This window comes from Emys orbicularis, chromosome 6 (genome assembly GCF_028017835.1).
Source record: "Emys orbicularis isolate rEmyOrb1 chromosome 6, rEmyOrb1.hap1, whole genome shotgun sequence".
Taxonomy (NCBI): Eukaryota; Metazoa; Chordata; order Testudines; family Emydidae; genus Emys; species Emys orbicularis.
In genome coordinates this window covers 26,215,780-26,234,780 of record NC_088688.1, presented here as the reverse complement: position 1 = coordinate 26,234,780, position 19,001 = coordinate 26,215,780, and the positions used below count along the sequence as shown (strand labels likewise).

The 19,001-nt window shown below is 42.7% G+C and overlaps 1 protein-coding gene across 1 annotated transcript in view; it reads left to right on the top strand.

Moving 5' to 3' along the window:
• CPLANE1 (ciliogenesis and planar polarity effector complex subunit 1) overlaps window positions 1-19,001 on the top strand; it is a 188,014-nt gene that overhangs the window by 53,454 nt on the left and 115,559 nt on the right. Inside the window, exons 15-21 of the mRNA XM_065406312.1 lie at window positions 710-883; window positions 3,608-3,833; window positions 4,148-4,287; window positions 6,497-6,714; window positions 7,004-7,168; window positions 8,136-8,274; window positions 12,404-12,513. Coding sequence (XP_065262384.1) covers window positions 710-883; window positions 3,608-3,833; window positions 4,148-4,287; window positions 6,497-6,714; window positions 7,004-7,168; window positions 8,136-8,274; window positions 12,404-12,513 — 1,172 coding nt within the window. The remainder of the gene's footprint in view (window positions 1-709; window positions 884-3,607; window positions 3,834-4,147; window positions 4,288-6,496; window positions 6,715-7,003; window positions 7,169-8,135; window positions 8,275-12,403; window positions 12,514-19,001) is intronic.

Genomic DNA, 19,001 nt, shown 5'->3' with positions numbered 1-19,001 from the left:
CTGTGTAACTCTGACAGAAGCTGAGAGTTCCTTAATTATTTCCATTCTTCAGCCTCTAATTCCTTAATGCCCCACTTCTGAATCATCAGTATTTCTGTCTCTTAAAAAAAATTTGACTGAAGAACTTCTTTCTAGTCTGTAATAATTAGAGTGAGTGTTTGGAAGACAGCTTTAATTGTATAGTTTATAGTTTGTGTGTGAGTTGATTAAGTACCCTTTTTTTAGAGCCTGGTCCAAAATCACTGAAGTCTGTGGAAAGACTTCTGTTGACACACAGTTGGTCACAATCCTAAATCCAAACACACAAACTTTGGAAACATTTGTATTCTTATACGGATACAAATTTTGTGACTGAGCCCCTTGCTTTATAAAGGGCTGAATCAAAGCCCTAGATCTGAATAACCCAAACTTTGGGAAAGTTCAGAGTCAGTCCTGGATCTAAACTTAGTGGTTTGGGCCCATCTCTAGTTTATAGTTGTAAGAAATCTTCAAAGGGAATTGTTACTAACTAGTAATTAATAGTAAGAGGTTTCTATGTTTTCTGTTTTAAAAGGCTCAGGAATGTTGTCAGGGGAAATGAGTAGGGCCGCAGTTTGTTTGTTCTGTGCAAATAGTTGTGTTGGGTATAATTAAACAGTTCTAGCGCTCAATTTTTATAGCAATTTTTTGTTATTGTCAAAAACATTTTAATTAGATATCTATCTCTTAGATGCTGAATATTCGCAATATGAATTGTGGATGATAAGAGATGTTCATCCTGAAGCTGCAATGGCAGTAATACAGTCTATGGCACGATTCATGGCTGCCTACTTCACTAATCAGCTGCTTTATATACTTCCCCCACATAAAGTCGATATTCTACCTCCACTTCACATCAACCAAGGTATTCCGTTAAACAAAAAATATTTTAACTGGCTCTGATTCAGTGTTATGATTTGTGTGTCAGTGTTGCCTTACCTTACCTTAAAGGGGTAAGTCCTCTGTTTTTAGATGTGATTTTTATTTTTTATAATTATAGTATTAAGGATAAAATTATACTTGGTTTTATTATGATATTTTTGCAAATATTTTTTGTGTCAGCAAAACAAATATTTTGTAGCTGTGGTAATTGCTGAGAATATTTTCATGTTTAAATATTTAAGCTTTCATGTCACAGTTAAAAAGTATAGTACAAAGTGTTCTCAGTTTATTCTATAATCCACATACATACTAGGATTGTTTTGCAAATTGCTGTGCCTCATGGGGATCCAGAGTAGTTAGCGATCCAAATTTGAGGTTGTTTGAAAAAGGGATTCCCAAGATACAGCCCTCCCTAAAAAGTATAATAACGTGACATCAAAATTGTACGGATCTTTCAATGCCTCTATTTACACACATCTGGGGCTCAAACTTTGGTGCTGCCCCTCCTCAAATTGATATCACCCACTCAGGATAAATCTCAGCTATTGTCTGATACACACTACCCTTTCGGGGAAAGAAGCAGTATGTTTAAAATTTATTCAGGATATAAGTTGAATCTGCAGTGTATCTTGAGAAAATAATTTGTGCATGTGCAAAAGGACTGGGGCTCTGTTGCGAGCTGTGATGTTCCAAGCAGCCTGACAGTAGAGTAACTGGGTGACTCAAGCTGACATGCTGTTAAATCCATTAAATCCAAACAGCACCTTCTAGTGTGTGTTTTGGTCCTGCCCATGGCAGCTTTCTGGGAATGTGTGTTTGCACATTAGGTGCTCTCTGCCTGCATTCTGCAAGGGTTCCTTTTGGAAGTTTTGCCCTGAGAGCAGAGTTTCTGGTTTAAGAGCTGATATTTCAAAGTGCTCTAACATCCACACGTATTCTCTGTTTTTACTTTGGAAGTATTGTCAAGGAAAATAGTTTTAATTAACTAAAGGAAAGATGAAAAGCTCTAGTAAGCAACATTAGGGTAATGTAATCATACCACGTGCTCCTTATGTTATGAGCTTGTAATTTTAAAAATGCTCTAAAAGTCATGTGCATAGTGAGATTATTTAGAGTATTGGTATGCCATGACATTTGCAGGGGTATGCTTCTTGGTGCTACTTCGGAGTCATTTGGTCAGGGGATTAGTTCTTCAGACACATCCCTCACAATAAGGAGCTGATTTTTATATTCACATTGCTGTAAAGCTCACATGCCTTGTCTCAAAAATAGGTACTTCACAACAGAGGCTGGGGTAGACTTTGGGAGAGTGGGGAGAAGAGCACCCCCACAAGGTGAACGGATCACTTCACACCTGTCAGGTTGAATCAGTCTGTATTCACCTCCACATGGTGTTCTGAACACCTCAACTGAAAACACCCAGTTAAGATTAATGGGCAACTTTCTACTTCTGCAAACTTTTCATGCTGCTGCAGGTTGTGCAGAGCCCCTTTCCCTTATGCTAGAAATCTCCATGGCAAGGCTAGACTTGTGGCTTGTACAACCTACCTAACTCAGCACAGAAATGAGCAGTCCATTTGGGTGCAGATGTACCTCTCTTCATATCACAGAGTGAGCTATGGCAAACAGTGGCGTAGCCAGCTTCTAAGAGGAGGGGGAGCAAACATAAAAAAGGCGCCCCCCTTGGCTCCTCCTCTGGCCACGCTCCCTCCCTTGGCTCCTCCTCCGGCCGCTCCGCCCTTCCCCCCCATGGCTCCTCCGGCCCTGCCGTGCCACCCCCGTGGCTCCCCCCCCTTGTTCCTCCGGCCGCGGCTGCCGGACGCCATGCTGCGCCCCTCCGCTCCTCCGGCCGTGCCCGCCGCCCCCCCATGGCTGCCGGCCGCGCTGTGGGCCGCCAGCCTGCGCCCCCGCCTCGCTCCTCCGGCCGCTTTTGGAAAGGCAGGGGAAGCGGCTGCTTCCCCTGCACCCCGCTAGCTACGCTACTGATGGCAACCTACTGCAAGTAATCCCTGCACCAGTCAATACAGCTCTCTCTCACACAGTGAAGGGCAGTTGGAGTCTATGGAAATGAATGAGAGAATACACTTCGATGGGACACTTTGCACCAAATAAAATGTCTTAACGTAGTCATTCCTTATGTCTGCTCATTATAGGGCAGCCCTGGCTGAAATGTACTTACCGTATGTCCTCAATGGCTCTTGTCTACTTCAGGGATTAAAGTTGCAGGGGTAGGGCTGGTGTGTATCTTAAGTTATTTTCTTGTTTTTAGAGGCTTAAGTATAGGTGTACTCAACATTCTGGAAGGGTACAAGGCATTGTTGGTCAACCTGAACTCTGTTAACGATGATTTTGGGCATTGAATTTAGCTCAGCAAAGAGAAGGTTAAGAGGCAACTTGTTCTGTCCATCTGTAAGTGCTAGACAGGGAGAACATACTTGATAGTAGAGGAAAGCCTATGGGGCAGATCCTCAGCTTGTGAAAATTGTCATAATTCTGAGTTTAATGGAGCTATGACAACTTTCCCCAGCTGAGTATCTGCCCCATATTATCCTTTAAAAATCATATACCGTGTTATAAGGGTAATTTAAAAAATCAGTTACGCAACAAGGTGGTGTAATCAAATGCCACACTATAAACTCTGAATTTATTTTAACTAACCTGCAGGGTATGTAATTAACATTATTAAAAACATATTTTCCTTTCATAGACCGGTTCCCTCGAGTTGTTCCACTACAGCACTCTGTGGTCACCAGTGCTGTTAGAGACCAGAACCTTTCTTCTGTATGGACCGCTGAATATGCTCTTGACTTGCTCTTTGTGGGTGGACTGATTCCAGAGGCTGTGTGGCTAGCACACAAACTTGGAGACTGGAAAATGTCTGTTTCAATAGGTGTGGCCTATAATCTGTACTGTCAAAGTGGTGGTGACTTAAGGTGAGTTATGCTTGTTCAAATAAGGGAACTCAGAATTATCATCATGCATTATTATGTATTATCAAGTATTTTACTGAGCAGAGACGGTAGTGTCCTTCCTCTAAGACTCTTCCAGGTTAAGAGATGCAAGATTTAAATAGATGTGCATTTTAGCCAGTGTGCCTCAGATTAATAATTTTATCTGTGGAAGGTTTTTTTTGTTTTTGGGTTTTTTTTTTCAGAAAAAGGAAAAGATGTTTCCACAGAATTTCCTTGGTTTCTCCACAGATTTTTTTACTTTGTCATTAATTAATAGTTTCTTGATATGCTTTCAGGTCAGAGAAAACAGAATTACATCTGCCTTTGAACTTGACTCCAACACAAATTTTTCAGGAAAAACTACAGTCTTTCTTGGGCCAGCCAGTCAGTTTTGAAACATCAAATGAAGGAAGAACTAAATATAAACAATTTACAGGTATATTAAAAATATAGTTTCATCCTATTTACTATCAACTTTGTTCCAGTTGATTCCACAAATCCTAGGCATTCACTTTAAAAATAAGTGTTTTGTCTTTAGCATTATGAAGATACAGTTATTATCACCATATATGCAGATAGCTACTGTAAGTGCCTAGAATCCTGTAGAGAGACAAGGTGTGTGAGGTAATAGCTTTTATTGGACCAAGGTCTGTTGGTGAGAGAGACAAGCTTTTGAGCTTACACAGAGTTCTTTTTCAGGTCTCTGTAAGCTCTCAAAAGTCAGTCTCTCTCTCTCTCTCTCTCTCTCTCTCACCAACAGATGGTCCAATAAAAGATACTGCCTCACCCACTTGTCTCTCTAATATCCTGGGACCAACAAGGCTACAACAACACTGCATAGTATCCCGTTGGTCTTTTGGCTTTTCCCATGCCCAAGATGGCTCATATCTTCCTTCTTGTTTGGGGAGGACGATCTAGACATATCAGATATTCACTTAAGTTTTGTTTGACTATAAAATACTTTATTGGCAAATGTACATTTTTAGAGTATAATAAAAATAAGACACATTGAAATAAATGTGGATGTATGAACAGTTTGGAAAGCATCATTGCATTGGCACTAAAGTTACAGAACACTGAAGTATTACTTCAGCCTATAGCAAGACAAAAAATGTCGTCTTTCTGCACTGCTCCAAAGTTGGCTCCCATAGCCAGATCAGACTGCCCTTAGCTCAATGTCCCAGGAAGTCTCATTGTAGTAAAATTATCCATATCCCTTATTCTGCTCTGGTTTGTGAAGTCCATATTTCAAGGCCTTGTTTGCATTTGTGATTTACGGTATTCTTTGTCTTAACCATTGTCACGCTGTTTGGAGTGGTTCATGACCGTGAGTTCCAACCTTAGGGCAGACTGTTGAAAAGCAGGGCGGACATCCCAAACTGGTGTTATGTTCTGTCATTAGATTTCATCAACTCAGTAACAAATGTGAACTCCTGAAGTACTATAATAGTCTTAACATGAAGTCACAGACTGTTCCCTTGGACACTCCAGTCTTTCTTGCCACCCAGGCAAGCTTAATGATAAATGGTTATTTACACCAAAGATCACAAAATGTTCAGATTGCTCCCAGTCCCGAGAGACCGGTCACTTACCCCATGTCAATTTGTACCCCAGATCTCACAACAAAGACAACACTTGTAGCCAATCCTGTAGTAAACTAAGTATTTGTTAGCTAGGAAAAAGAAATGAGAGAGTTAAATTAAGGTTAAAACAGGCAACATATACACACACACGAGTTATAGTCTATTGTTCGAAAAGGGGACAGAGCTGTAGTAAATTGTCAGCACTGAATATCTTTTAGGGCTAACCCAGGTTGGCCCTAGGGATCTCTGCTTTTGTTTCCCAGCTCCAGCCTGTGAGAGTCCAAACAGCAAAGAGATGAAAAATTTTCATGTAATCTGTATTTTCCTCTTCCAGAACTCAAGTTGATGGGACAAGCTTCCTTGCACCTTTCTGGGTGTGATAGGTCTATTAACCCATTTTTTTAAATCTTGTTGCTTCACCATGGCTCACTTAGTTTTGATAGTCCTCCTTAGTGGGCAGGGATACCACTCTTCCTGCCAATTCAGAAGTTCAGAGCATGCATTTTTATAATTGTAAAGCAAAACTTACATGTTACCTTATAACATGGGATACAGCCATTGCAAGTTAAGATTAATGCATGCAGCAACTTACAAGCATCTTATAGAGTCTAAACACATCCTTACAAGTTTAACATCTATCTTAAACACTACTAGCATACAGATGAGCTGGTCTGGTTTCCAGCTATGAATTTCAGTGCTTAGCTGATGCCTACAGCCTTGGCAAGACCTGGCACCTGGTCTAGCAGTATCTAAGCACTAAAATACTGATCCACCTCCATGAGCTTCAGCGAAAGGACTGCAGTCCAGACATCCAGATTTGTGGGAGATGTTGAGTAGCAAAAAACAACCAGAGTTAATTATTAAGCATTAGAAGCAGTTTTTTTAACTCTACATTTATTCACATTTTCAAATCTTATATTAAAGAAAGTAAATATGTGAGTTATTCATAAATTCTGGAAAAATGAATGTAAAATACTGTAATGCTGCTTATTAATTTCAGAAGAAAGCATTGCATCAAGTGATGCATTTACCATATCGGTTTCAATTCTTGGTATTTTTTAGATCCCATTGAAGAGGAAGACGCAAATGTCCTGTTTGGTTCAGTGCAAGAAATACTGAAAGCAGCTGTTATGGCAGATGCAGACATTCTCTCAGAGACATTTCAACTTTTGATAGACTCTGCCAAGGACCTCACCAGAAAATTGTGTGGGTTAGTGCCTGATGGGCTATATCTTCCTGCACCACCATTATACTGTCCACAACCAGCTTCTCTCAGTGAAGTAAGCATATTTAGTAGAAGTTGCATGAATGTTAGTTTGAACTTTCTAATTCAGTTTTTCTTTCAAAAAAACTTCCACCAATTACTTGTGTGGCACCGTAATAGCAAGAAGCCTCTTTGAAAAGCTCCTTTCAATTTTTCTTTCTACTTTGTGGAATCTCTGCTCTTAAGATGAAGAAGAGAAATGTTCTGAAGAGCAGAAATTCCATGTGTAGCTCAATTCCTTTATTCTTTATATCCTCCCAAACTATTGGCCTTATTGTCATGTACTTAAACTTTGCATTTCGCAGAAAGACTACAATGACTCTCCTTTAAAAATTGAGAGAGATTATCGTCAGAAGGTGTCTGGGGTCCTTCAGCGAATTCTGCTGCTCTTCCGGGCTGCTCGTTGTTCCTGCCCTGTAGCACAGTGGTATATTGTACAACTGAAATGGGCAAGAAAAGTAATGCAAAAGGTAAATAATAAACTTGTTTACTTTTAACTCCATTATCTATAGTAAATATTACAGAGGGTGACTCTTTTGAGGGAGATCCTCTCATCCACTCTGAGGCCTTCCTAGTCTGATAAGAGTCTCAGTCTCAGATAGCTGCTGTCTGTATTCTTCTAATAGTTTAATCTCCAGAGGAAACTGGAGCCTAAAAAATAGGGGGTCCAAGGTTTTGGCCTCACAAATTACTAGTGCTATTACTAGAGGTGGGAAAGAAGTGACCATTGGGTTCCAGACCACTTGGGGCTTTAGAAATAATTATTAACACCGCATGGATTCAGATAGATTCCAAGGCCAGAAAGGACCTTTATGATCATCTAATCTGATTTCCAGAATAACAGGCCATAGAAGTTTCCCATGATGATTGATTGGCAACTGGCTGCAAATTTTCAGCTATCTAGAGCACAAAGTACACATGTAATAAGACTTTTAATGTCAACTATTTAAATTTAATTGACTTAAAATTAAGCCTTATAATATAATGATAAAGGTTTTGAAACAGAGCAACTCAGGTTTTTCTTAGCTGTTTTATACAGTAGTTATACTAAAGTTCCATCACCCTGCTAATTCACTCTGTCATCATGTTAAATAAAGCATTGTAGTTGTCATAGCTTATACATTTATTAGATGAAAATGTGTTCCTTTAAAAAAAATTAACCTGGGTTTCAGGTCCATTGCATTACAGGAAATAGAAAGCCAGGCCTATGGAAATATAGTTGATTATGTCAACATTCTGTCAGTAAGTTAAAGGGGCCATTCAATCCTGATATGAAACACTTCAGTTGATTTCATTAGGATTTTCACATACAGATGAACTGAAGAATAAAAATTTTAATTAGTAAGCACTTATAAAGGTAATTTGCTAATTTCTAAATTGTCACAAATAAAATTGTTCTAAGTTTATAACACTTTTCTTTTCTTTTCCTGCCTATAGATTCGAATGAAAGGCACTCTTCCTTCATTGAGTTCATTTCCTGAAACTTTGCTTCATTATTCTAAATTTAGTACAATATTCTTTAGACCTGCATCTTCTGGAGACCATCGCTTTGAAGATGTTTCTTGTAAAACAATAGGTTTGTGTATAATAAAATCGAATAAGTAACTTATGGTTGGAAAATAGAACAAGAGATGAGAAGCTGCATGTGCAAGGGAACACTCTAGGCTTGATTTATTTATTTATTTTTGCATTTGGTTGAAAATATGTCATGATACAGTGTCTTCTGCAGTGCTGTCTGTTGTAAATCTTTCAAAATTTTTGCAGTTTTTGATAACTCAGAAGGATATTTATATTTTGCTATAATTTTAAAATATTAGTATATTAATAAAATATAAGTTGTAACTATATATTTTTTCCAATTTAATAGAAAATGTTAATCATCCTTGTTTTTTATAGACTAAAAATTAATTAGTAATGTCTGTCCATTTATTTTAAATTTTTTAACTAAAATTATAGAGACTGAGGCATATACTGGGCCACACTGCTTTGCAGCTCTTATTCCAACTTCTGTGTTTCGTTGTGATTAATTTTGGGGACCAGAGAGATGGCCTTTTTCTCATATTATTCAGAGAATGTACTAACTTGAAGATTAAAAAAATTCATAATGTCAAATTACTAGAACAGATCTTATGTTAGAGACTTCTTTAAGTGTATAAAAATGTGGTGGGAGAAAATTTGGTCAAAGCCATCTGTGCTACTGAACACCAAATGTACTATAGTATAAAGAAATCCATAGACAATAAATTGGGGCAAATTAATGTGAAAATAATCAGAATTGGTGGTGATATTGATTCCTTCGAAGCAAGCTGAACTATGTTAGGTATCAGAGGGGTAGCCGTGTTAGTCTGAATCTGTAAAAAGCAACAGAGGGTCCTGTGGCACCTTTAAGACTAACAGAAGTATTGGGAGCATAAGCTTTCGTGGGTAAGAACCTCACTTCTTCAGATGAACTATGTTAGAGCTCTCTCAATTCTTTAACGCTTACAATATCTCTCCTCAAAGATTCTAACTGATTAGGAAATTTTACTACTTGAATACAAAGATGCCAAGATTTTTGTTTTCCTTGTTCTGCATTTTGCTACGAGACAAGAGAAATGAGAATCTGACCCTATAAAGAAGAATCTTTATTAACTTGTGAATACTTTTTGACATATTCTTCTGGCAAAATGGAAAGGCTAGATTCTCAACCCCAATTCTTCTGCAAGTGCTTGTCCATATGTATTCCACTTCTGGTGCACATGCACTCAAGTTCAGATTCTTTTGGCCAGTAGTGTCTGTTGGGGCCACACTGTGCCCAAAATGTCCACCTGCTCCCAACCTGAGGACATAAAAAAATGGAGCAGGCCCAACCATCCCTCAGTTCCTTCTTACTGCCAAGGGCAAGGAGCTGGAACCCTAGCGGCTTCCACACCTCTTACACACGGAGCAGCTAATTTCTCCCTTGAATATAAATATTAGTTGGTAGTTAGTGTTAGTTTAGTGTTGGTTAGTAATTAGGGGGTTTTTTTCTAGCCCTTAAGACTGAACTGAAATCTCCTAGTTTCAAGACCTGCCTTTCTTGTGATGTGGTGATAAATGTGCCATTTGCAGGGTATTCATTTATTGAATGTAAACTCAGGCACAGCCCTCAGTTTATGCGTGTAGGTGCGATTCCCAGCTCTGGTAAATGTACACACGCAAGCTCTGCTTGAACTAGCATGCTAAAAATAGCAGTGTGGCTGCAGCAGCTCAGGGTAGCCATCTGAGTACACACCTAGGAACTTGGGCAGGATTATACTCCGGTGACTAACCCATGCTGCTATCTATGCCGCTGCAACTACACTGCTATTTTTAGAGCACTGGCTTGAGCAGAGCTAGCGCGTGTACATCTACCTGAGCTGGGAATCACATCTCCCAGCTGCTGTGTAGACATAACCCTAAGAGACTGAGACTAGTAAGACCAAGAGGGTTAGAAAGAAGAAAAAGTACTGCTACTCTAAGGAGCATAAGCCTAAATCACCCTTTCTGGGTCCCACTGTGAAAAGGCAGAAATCTCATCCTGCCTCTTTAAAAGTAGTTCAAGGCCCAGAATGGGTCCCACTGACACCCTCAGAAGTACCAGTCATCGTGCTTGCACAATACCATTCCCTTGGTACTAAAGTTCTAATTACCAGTACTGATGGCCTCAATTAGTCCTCCCACAGTACCATCATTCCTAGTACTAAAAATTTCTATGGTTCTGAGCAATCTTATGATTTCAACTCAGCCCAAATCATCACTGTGCTGTGTGGTGAAATTATTCTCCATGGTACTGATTGCAGGTAATGTATAGCACTCAGTACTTCATTGGTGCCAGTCAGGGTAGAGACTGTGACTCTTCCTGAAACCCCAGTTAACATAGTTTCACCTCTAGAAGAGGAATACTCATTCTCTTCTTCAGCCTTGGAGCATCACCTAGCTGCTCTCAAAGGTCGCGATCTCATGATCCTTTATGTTTTAGATAATGATTCTAGTACTCATAATTTTCTTAGATCCAAAGGTGCCTTACTGCTGTCATTGTCTAAATCTAAAGAATAAGGGGGGGCTGGCACCAGTTTTAGACTTGAGGCTGCTAAATGCCTTCATCTACCACTTCAAGTTCAGGATGGCAAAGCACTGGCCTCTCTAATCCTCTCCTTGGCTTCCCATAACTGGTTTACGGCTCTCAATCTCCAAGTTTTTAATTTTCACATAACAATCCATCCATCTCACAGGACATACCTGAGATTCCTTCCAATACTGAGAGGACTGACAGTTTAGAATTGTCAGAACGTGACAAACTATACCCCATCTGCCCAAGAGAGAGGAGAGAAATACAGGCCATTAAGGCTGATCCACTGCATGCTGTATTTCATAAGGGCAAGGTGCTCCTTAGGCCTTGCCCTAAATTCTTGCCAAAAATAATATTGACTTCTATCTAAATCAAGTAATTTTCCTTTTTCCTAAATCCAACTCCAGCTAAGTGAAAGCCAGACTGCACACCCTGGATATGCTTAGGGCACTATCATTCTATCTAGAGAGGACTAAAACTTTCAGGAATTTCCCACGATTATTTGGAACTTTTGCAGATACTATGATGAGTCAGGCAGTATCAACTGAGAAGTTATCTAACTTGATTTGCAATTGCATCAGAATATGCTACGAATTAACAAATTTAGATCCACTGGTAAAGATTAGAGCCAGCACCATCAGTACCTAGCCAGCTACTGTGGCTTCTTTAAGAAACGTGTCAATTTCTGGGATCTGTAGGGCAACTATGTGGGGTTCAGCATATAAGTTTACACAACATTACTCCCTTGTAGAGGCATCAAGATCTGATGTCTGATTTGGCAGACCTGTCCTAAAGTCACTGTTCAAATAAACACCAAGCACCCTCCTCTTATACTCCAGGTCACCAGAAGTGGAATACATATGGACAATCACTCAAACTGTAATTTACTCTGCAGTAACTGTGGTTCTTTGAAATACATTGTTTGTATGTATTCTGCAACCTGTCCTCCTTCCCTGGTACTGCAGAGTCCTATAACTCCTGCAATTTGTATTGGTAAAGGAACTGAGGGACACTTGGGCCTGTTCTGCCCTTTATGCCCTCATTTGTGGGTGTGTGAGGACACTTAGGGCATAGGCACGTACCCAACAGATGCTGCCAGTCAAAAAAGTCTGAGCTCAAGCACATGGGACACATTCATGCTAGAAATAAATCTCCTGTGGGGCATTAAGGGGGAGTGGAGACGGTTGGGAAGGGGAGCAGAGTGATAATATACAACTAATGTGTTCCGTTACTGACTGACTATAACCAGCAGTTTTAAATTAGAGCATCCACTAGGCTGCCTTAACCTGAATCAGGGTCAGGGCTGTGATTGTAATAGCTTGAGGATCAGGTAAATGTAATTGCACCCTGATGGTCCTTCTCATGCTCCCCTGTCCTGAATCTGTCTAAGTACAGAAGAAAATCTGTCCGAAAGTCCTATTCCAAGATGTTGAACATATGTTTTTATAGATCTAATTGAGATATGAAACTCATTGATACAAAGAGGGACTACAGAAATCCGACTACTGATCATTCTTGAAAAATCAAGAATTAAAACCTTTCTTCTAAGTTACTGCTACCTGTAGTTGAACATTTTAATTAACAAGTTCCTTTATTTCACCTTTAAGTAACTTGTATTGTGTTGTTTCTCTTGTAGGTTGCTTCAGAGAATTATGTGCATTGTGTTGGATGCTTCATGTTCGTGAAAGGTTGTCTGACAGTTGCAGACACTACCAAACTGCAAGAGAAAGTATGGGTAATCAAAAGGTAATTATAGTGACATTACAGTAAAGGTTTACTGTAACAGCGTACAGTTCTTTGAGTAATGGTCGCTATATGTATTCCACTGTGGCTGCACATGTTCTCCATGTCCCTGAGACCAGAAGGTTCTTGCTAGCAGTGTCCATTGGTCCACACCTGCAACCCTTTCCTCATCATGATCTGAACCGAGGGCATAAGGGGTGGTGCAGACCAACTGCCTCTATAGTCTGAGCTGGAGCCTCTTCAGTATTTGCAGCATTATCTAGCTTCTTCTAGATCTAACTGTAATTTTATGTAAATAGGTTTTAGATAATAGTTTTAGGCCATTTTTATACTTGTGTAGTTTTTAGTAGTGGGGGGGAGGGGTCTCCTCCTACCCAAACATATTCTCTCCCCTCTCCCCCACCATTGGTCCAGAGTTTGTAAAAAAGGAGAGTTGCTCACCGGTATCATATATCAGCCAGGGAATAACAAGGCCCTCACGTACAGACAGCACTGTTCATGGAATTTGAAGCCGCCACCTCCTCTGAGTCAGATGTTAGTGGGAAAGTGTCACCACGCCCATCAAGACAAGGGGTCAGCCCAGACAGAACATGCAGAGTCTCTTGGGCACTGTCCAAATCTCCTAAAAGAGATTATGCAACTTGGGATCAATAGTACCTTATTACTCCATGAGAACTGCCTTAATTTCCACTAGGGCCTTACTGGGAGTCCAGGGGACCCATACATACAATATCCTGAATCTACACTGTCCCATGGGTAATCCAGACAAGCCTCCCCTTGCAAAGAGGATTCTGAACTTCCTTAAGAACGAAGAACTAGATCAGGCAGAACCACCAGCTCCAATGGTCCATCATTATCCGCAGATAAGGTGGTCACACCAGCCTCACCTTTACTTTCTGATGGCTCTGGGTAGTTTCAAGACCTGCACAGGAGGATTGCTGACACACTCCCTGAAGGAGGTACAGGACACCCCTCATAAACCTCTGGACATTCTCCAGAGCATTGGTCCCAGTAAGGTGGCACTTCCCATTAATGAAGCCATCTTAAAACTGGCCGAGACTGTCTGGCAGACTCCAGTCACTTATGCCCCCATTCCGAAAAGAATGGAGAAGAAATATTTCATGCCAACTAAAGGAACAGAATGTTTATTTACACACCTTGCTCTTAATTCATTAGTAGTTCAAACTGTCACTGAAAGAAGCAGACAACAGCCTAGATCCACCACCTCCAATAAGGAAACTAAATGTTTAGATCTCTTCAGGAGAGAAAAAATGTTACAGCTAACCATTCTGCATTGCAAACTATCAAGTATTAATGTCAAAATATGATTTTATTAATTGTACTAAGTTAGTGGAATTCACACTAAAATTCCAAGAAGAGGATAGGCTCCAATTCAAAGCACTAATCGAGGAGGGTAAATTGCTAGCCAGATTGTCCCTCCAGGCATTAGTCAATGCAGTGGGGACAGCCTTCCACTTGGTGGCAACTTCTATGATTGTATGTCTGGCCTTCTGGCTCCAGTCCTCTGGATTTCCCCAGAGAAATCTAATCCATGGCGAAGGATCTGCGCTTTGAAGGAAACAATTCTTTTACTGAAAAGACAAAAGAGTCATTACGTTACTTATAGGACTCAAGGGCCACCCTCTGCTCCCTGAGCATCTACACTCCAGTGCCAATGATGAAACACCACAGATCTCAGTCCCACAAGCAATGATCAGCTCCTCAGTCCTTTTATCATTAGAGGGGTTATGAGCCACCCAGGAAGCAACAGAGGGTGCAGAGTAGCAAGCATAACATCTCCTCCCGCCCGCCCCATCCCATCATCCTTCCAACCCCAGCATCCCACCAGAAAACACATTTGATAGGACCTTAGAGAACTGTGAATCAATCCCTCTGCCATATCCAACATACCCAATTTGGTGGCTGCCTAGCCTACTTTTCACAAGCCTGACATCTTAACAGACAAATAGGTTCTGGAAATTATCACTAGTGGTTACACCATGGAATTATTTTCCCTGCCCCTTCAACCCGCCTCTTTAGGGACCCCCTCACAAAAGAATGCTCTGTCAAGAGGTAGATTCATTGTTGCATCTGCGGGCAATAGAACCCATACCTCCTCAACAGAAGGGAAAATGACTTTACTTGAAAAGCTTCCTCACTGCTCCCCAAAAAGGAGGATGAAGACCCATTCTGGATCTCAGATGGATGAACATCTTCATCCTAAGCTTAATGTTCAAGATGATTGCCCTGACCTCCGTAATTCCCTCATTTTTTTTTTTTTTAAATAAAGGCAATTGGTACACATCTCTCCATTTGAAGCACACTTATTTGCATGTAGATGTGCATCCTGCATACAGGAGATTCTTCTTCAAGTGCTTGCTCATGTCCATTCCATATTAGGTGCGTGTCCTCGCCACATGAACTGGTGTCGGAAGTTTTTCCCTCAGCAGTATCCATAGGGGACCGGCTTTGGCGCCTCCTGGAGTAGCGCCCACATGGCGTGGTATAAGGGGCACCACTGGCTCCCTCCACCCTCAGTTCCTTCTTGCCACCAGTGACGGTGCTGAAGCATCTGCTGCTTTGGCTAACGTTGTTTCGTTTTCTGTTCTTGTGAACTTTGAAAACCTGTAATATAGTTGTATATAGTTAGTAGTTCTCAACTTTTCATTAGTCCCAAACAGGACTCAGCTGGCTTGAAGCGAGGTTCCTTGACTGTGGGACAGGCCCCGGTACCAGCGGTGCTGACTACATTATCGGCACCAAGACCTGTCCCCCGGCGCCATGGTATCCATGGAACCCTTGAGGATTCACCCAACCTTTTCTGGCTGCCCGATCTGTGTCGGAAGCCTCGGAGAGGCCAGCGGCCTCGGTATCCCATCCCCCTCCTGTACTCGAGGCTTCAAGGAGTAGGACCCTGCGGATCCAGGAGGACCCAGGGGAGGAAGCTGCTGGACCACCAGTGGACGTGGAGGTTCCTGCGGCACCAGCATCGTCCTCATCGTTGCCGGACGAGGCTATCCTGGGGGCCCCCTCACCCAGTTCCTTAGGATGATGCCAAAACGCACCAGGAACTTTTGAAGAGGGTTGCTTCTAACCTGGGGCTTCAGGCAGAGGAATCGGAGGAGTCCTCGGCCTCTGTTTGACATCCTCTGCTCCTTGACTCTTGCCAGGGTAGCTCTACCCCTTCATGAAGGGGTTTCCAATATCACTAAGGCCCTGTGCCACACCCCCTCTTCCCTGGCTCCTATCTCTAAAAGGGCTGAACGCAAGTACTTTGTGCCAACCAAAGGGCATGAGTACTTATACTCCCACCCAGCCTTCAATTCCCTTGTGGTTGAGGCGGTTAACCAGAAGGAGAGGCAAGGTCAACCTGGGGCCACCCCCAAAAATAAAGATTCGAGGAGGCTGGATCTCTTTGGATGCAAGGTTTATTCATCTTCCAGCCTTCAGCTGAGAGTGGCCAACCACCAAGCCCTCCTTGGCCGATATGACTTTAATATGTGGCAAGCCATGGCCAAGTTCAAAGGATCGCTCCCCGAGGCTTCCAAGAAGTAGTTCCGAGCAATCCTCAATGAGGCACGACTGCGGCCAGGACGGCCCTCCAGGTGATGGCTGATGCTGTTACCCCACCATGGCTTTCACTATCTCCATGCGGCGAGGCTCTTGGCTACTGCTCTCTGGGTTGTCCACTGAGGCCCAGCAGTCATTTCAGGTCCTGCCCTTCGATGGCTGAGCCCTATTTGCGGAGCAAACAGACAGCAAGTTGCATGGCCTCAAGGACTCCTGCACCACCCTGAAAACCTTGGGTCTCTACGTTACAGCCTCGGCGCGTAAGCGGTTCAAACCACAGCAGCCTCAGGGCCAGGGGAGCCAGCCTCGGCAGGACCAGCCCCATAAACAAGCCCAGGGTTACAAGCGCCGCCTGAGCCACCCGCCTCCACCCTCTGCCCAGTCAGACGCGACCCATAATAAGCAGGGGGCCAAACGGTCATTTTGAGGGTGCGCCTGAGAGCGACCTACCAGACTATTCCCTGGATCCATATTTCCCAATGTTCTCTGACCGCCTTTCCCCTTTCCTCCCGGCTTGGACCGCTATAACTTCGGACCGCTGGGTCCTCAGCACAGTGGAACAGGGTTATACCCTCCAGTTCCTTTCTACTCCCCCCTTCCACCTGCCTACCCCTCCCTCTTCAGGGACGCCTCTCACGAGAGTCTCCATGCGCAGGAGGTAAAGGAGTTACTATAGCTGGGTGCAGTGGAAGAAGTTCCTCTTGAGTATAGGAACAAGGGGTTCTATTCCTGGTCCTTTTTAATCCCAAAGGCGGCTTTCCAAATTTTGGGCGCATCTTGCTGTGTTATGAATTAATGGTGACGCCTACCATACAAGATGTTGGGGGCCAATTGACGAGAGCCCAGTCTGCATTGGTAGCCTCACTATGCGATGTTCCTCTCCTGGAAATCTGTAGAGTGGGGCTCTGTCAAACTCTCAGACCTGATTTTATTGGAGCGACCCTGGGCTGTTGAGCCAAAGCTTTCCTATCTCTGTTCCAATCCATAAAGCATCTCATAAGAACATAAGAACGGCCGTACTGGGTCAGACCAAAGGTCCATCTAGCCCAGTATCCTGTCTACCGACAGTGGCCAATGCCAGGTGCCCCAGAGGGAGTGAACCTAACAGGTAATGATCAAGTGATCTCTCTCCTGCCATCCATCTCCACCCTCTGACAAACAGAGTCCAGGGACACCATTCCTTACCCATCGTGGCTAATAGCCATTAATGGACTTAACCTCCATGAATTTATCCAGTTCTCTTTTAAACGCTGTTATAGTCCTAGCCTTCACAACCTCCTCAGGTAAGGAGTTCCACAAGTTGACTGTGCACTGTGTGAAGAAGAACTTCCTTTTATTTGTTTTAAACCTGCTGCCTATTAATTTCATTTGGTGACCCCTAGTTCTTGTATTATGGGACTAAGTTAATAACTTTTCCTTATCTACTTTCTCCGCATCACTCATAATTTTATAGACCTCTATCATATCCCCCCTTAGTCTCCTCTTTTCCAAGCTGAAAAGTCCTAGCCTCATCATTCAGGTTTGGCTGGTCGCATCCGTGTCATCCTTTTTGGTCACATGGCTTCATGTACTTATGTGACCTCCTTCGTGAGACTTCACTTTTGATGTCTGTAGGCTTGATTATGAACAGTTTATGTGCCACTCAAGCACAGCCTGGGCAAAGTAGTCTCATCCTCCCCCCCACAAAGTGTGGGCTTCTCTCTGCTGGTGGGAGAACCAGGAGGAAGTATATGTGAGGGTCCTTTTTTGTCACTCCTCCATCCACAGAAAGACTGATTGCAGATGCCTCATTGCTAGGGCAGGGAACCCAACTGGATGAACATGGCACAAGGCACGTGAACCCCCCTCTCGCTCCAAGAATCCAAGTTGCACGTAAATCTCCTGGAGCTACAGGCAGTACATGAGGCTTGCAAATGATTCCTCCTGTTCATTTGGATCTTGCATGTCCAAGTCATGCATGACAACATGATAGCATGTACAAACTACATCTACAAACAAAGAGGAGCAAAGCTCACCCCGTATTGCATAGAGGGGGGTCAATCTCTAGAACTGGTGTATTCACATCCCAGATCATCCTCTTAGCAGTACCAGCTTCAAGGTATACACAACATGTTAGCCCACAGCTTTAGCAGGCACTTCTTGAAGAACCACAAGGGGAATCTGTGTGACTCTGCGCTGGTATTATTCAGAAGTTATTTCAGCAGTGGGGGTTCCCACTTTGGAGCCTCTTTGTGTCTCAAGAGAACAAAAAATGCCCAAATGACTGTTCTGGGGGGCTCAAGGTCAGGGCTCCAGAGGGGCCGCATTTCTAGTTCCATGATTGGGGCAAATGACATACACCTTCCCACCCATTCTGCTTTTAGCTCAGGTTCTGAGGAAGGTCAAGCAAGAGGGAGGGAGTGTTAGTAATCCTGATTGCTCCTGGATGGTGCAGACAGTTGTGGTTTCCAAGCATTTTACAGATATCAGCATGCCTGTGCGTCCATATCCAGCTCTTCCTGGACCTGTTGACCGCAGGACAGAGGCAAGATCAGACATCCCAATCTGGCATCTCTCCATATCACACCCTGCTATTTGGGTGGATGACTAACCTAGAAAAGACATTCTGGGAAGCAGAACAATCCATTCTTAACAATAATTGAGTCTGAGTGTGAGGCCAGAAGGGACCACCAGATCTAGTCTGACCTCCTTTATATCACAGGCCACCAACACCACCCGGCACCCACACATGAAAAACCGAACCCAACAGGAAGAATTCCACAAGGAAGTGCCACACAGCAAAATGAAAAAGGTTTACTGTCTGATGCCAACAGCGTAGATACTATCAGGATACCGGCATCCCTGTCGTTTTGGATTTTTTTCTTAAAGATTTCACGACTATGCTTTTGTTCCCTATGGGTGGACTTAGCAGCTATCAATGC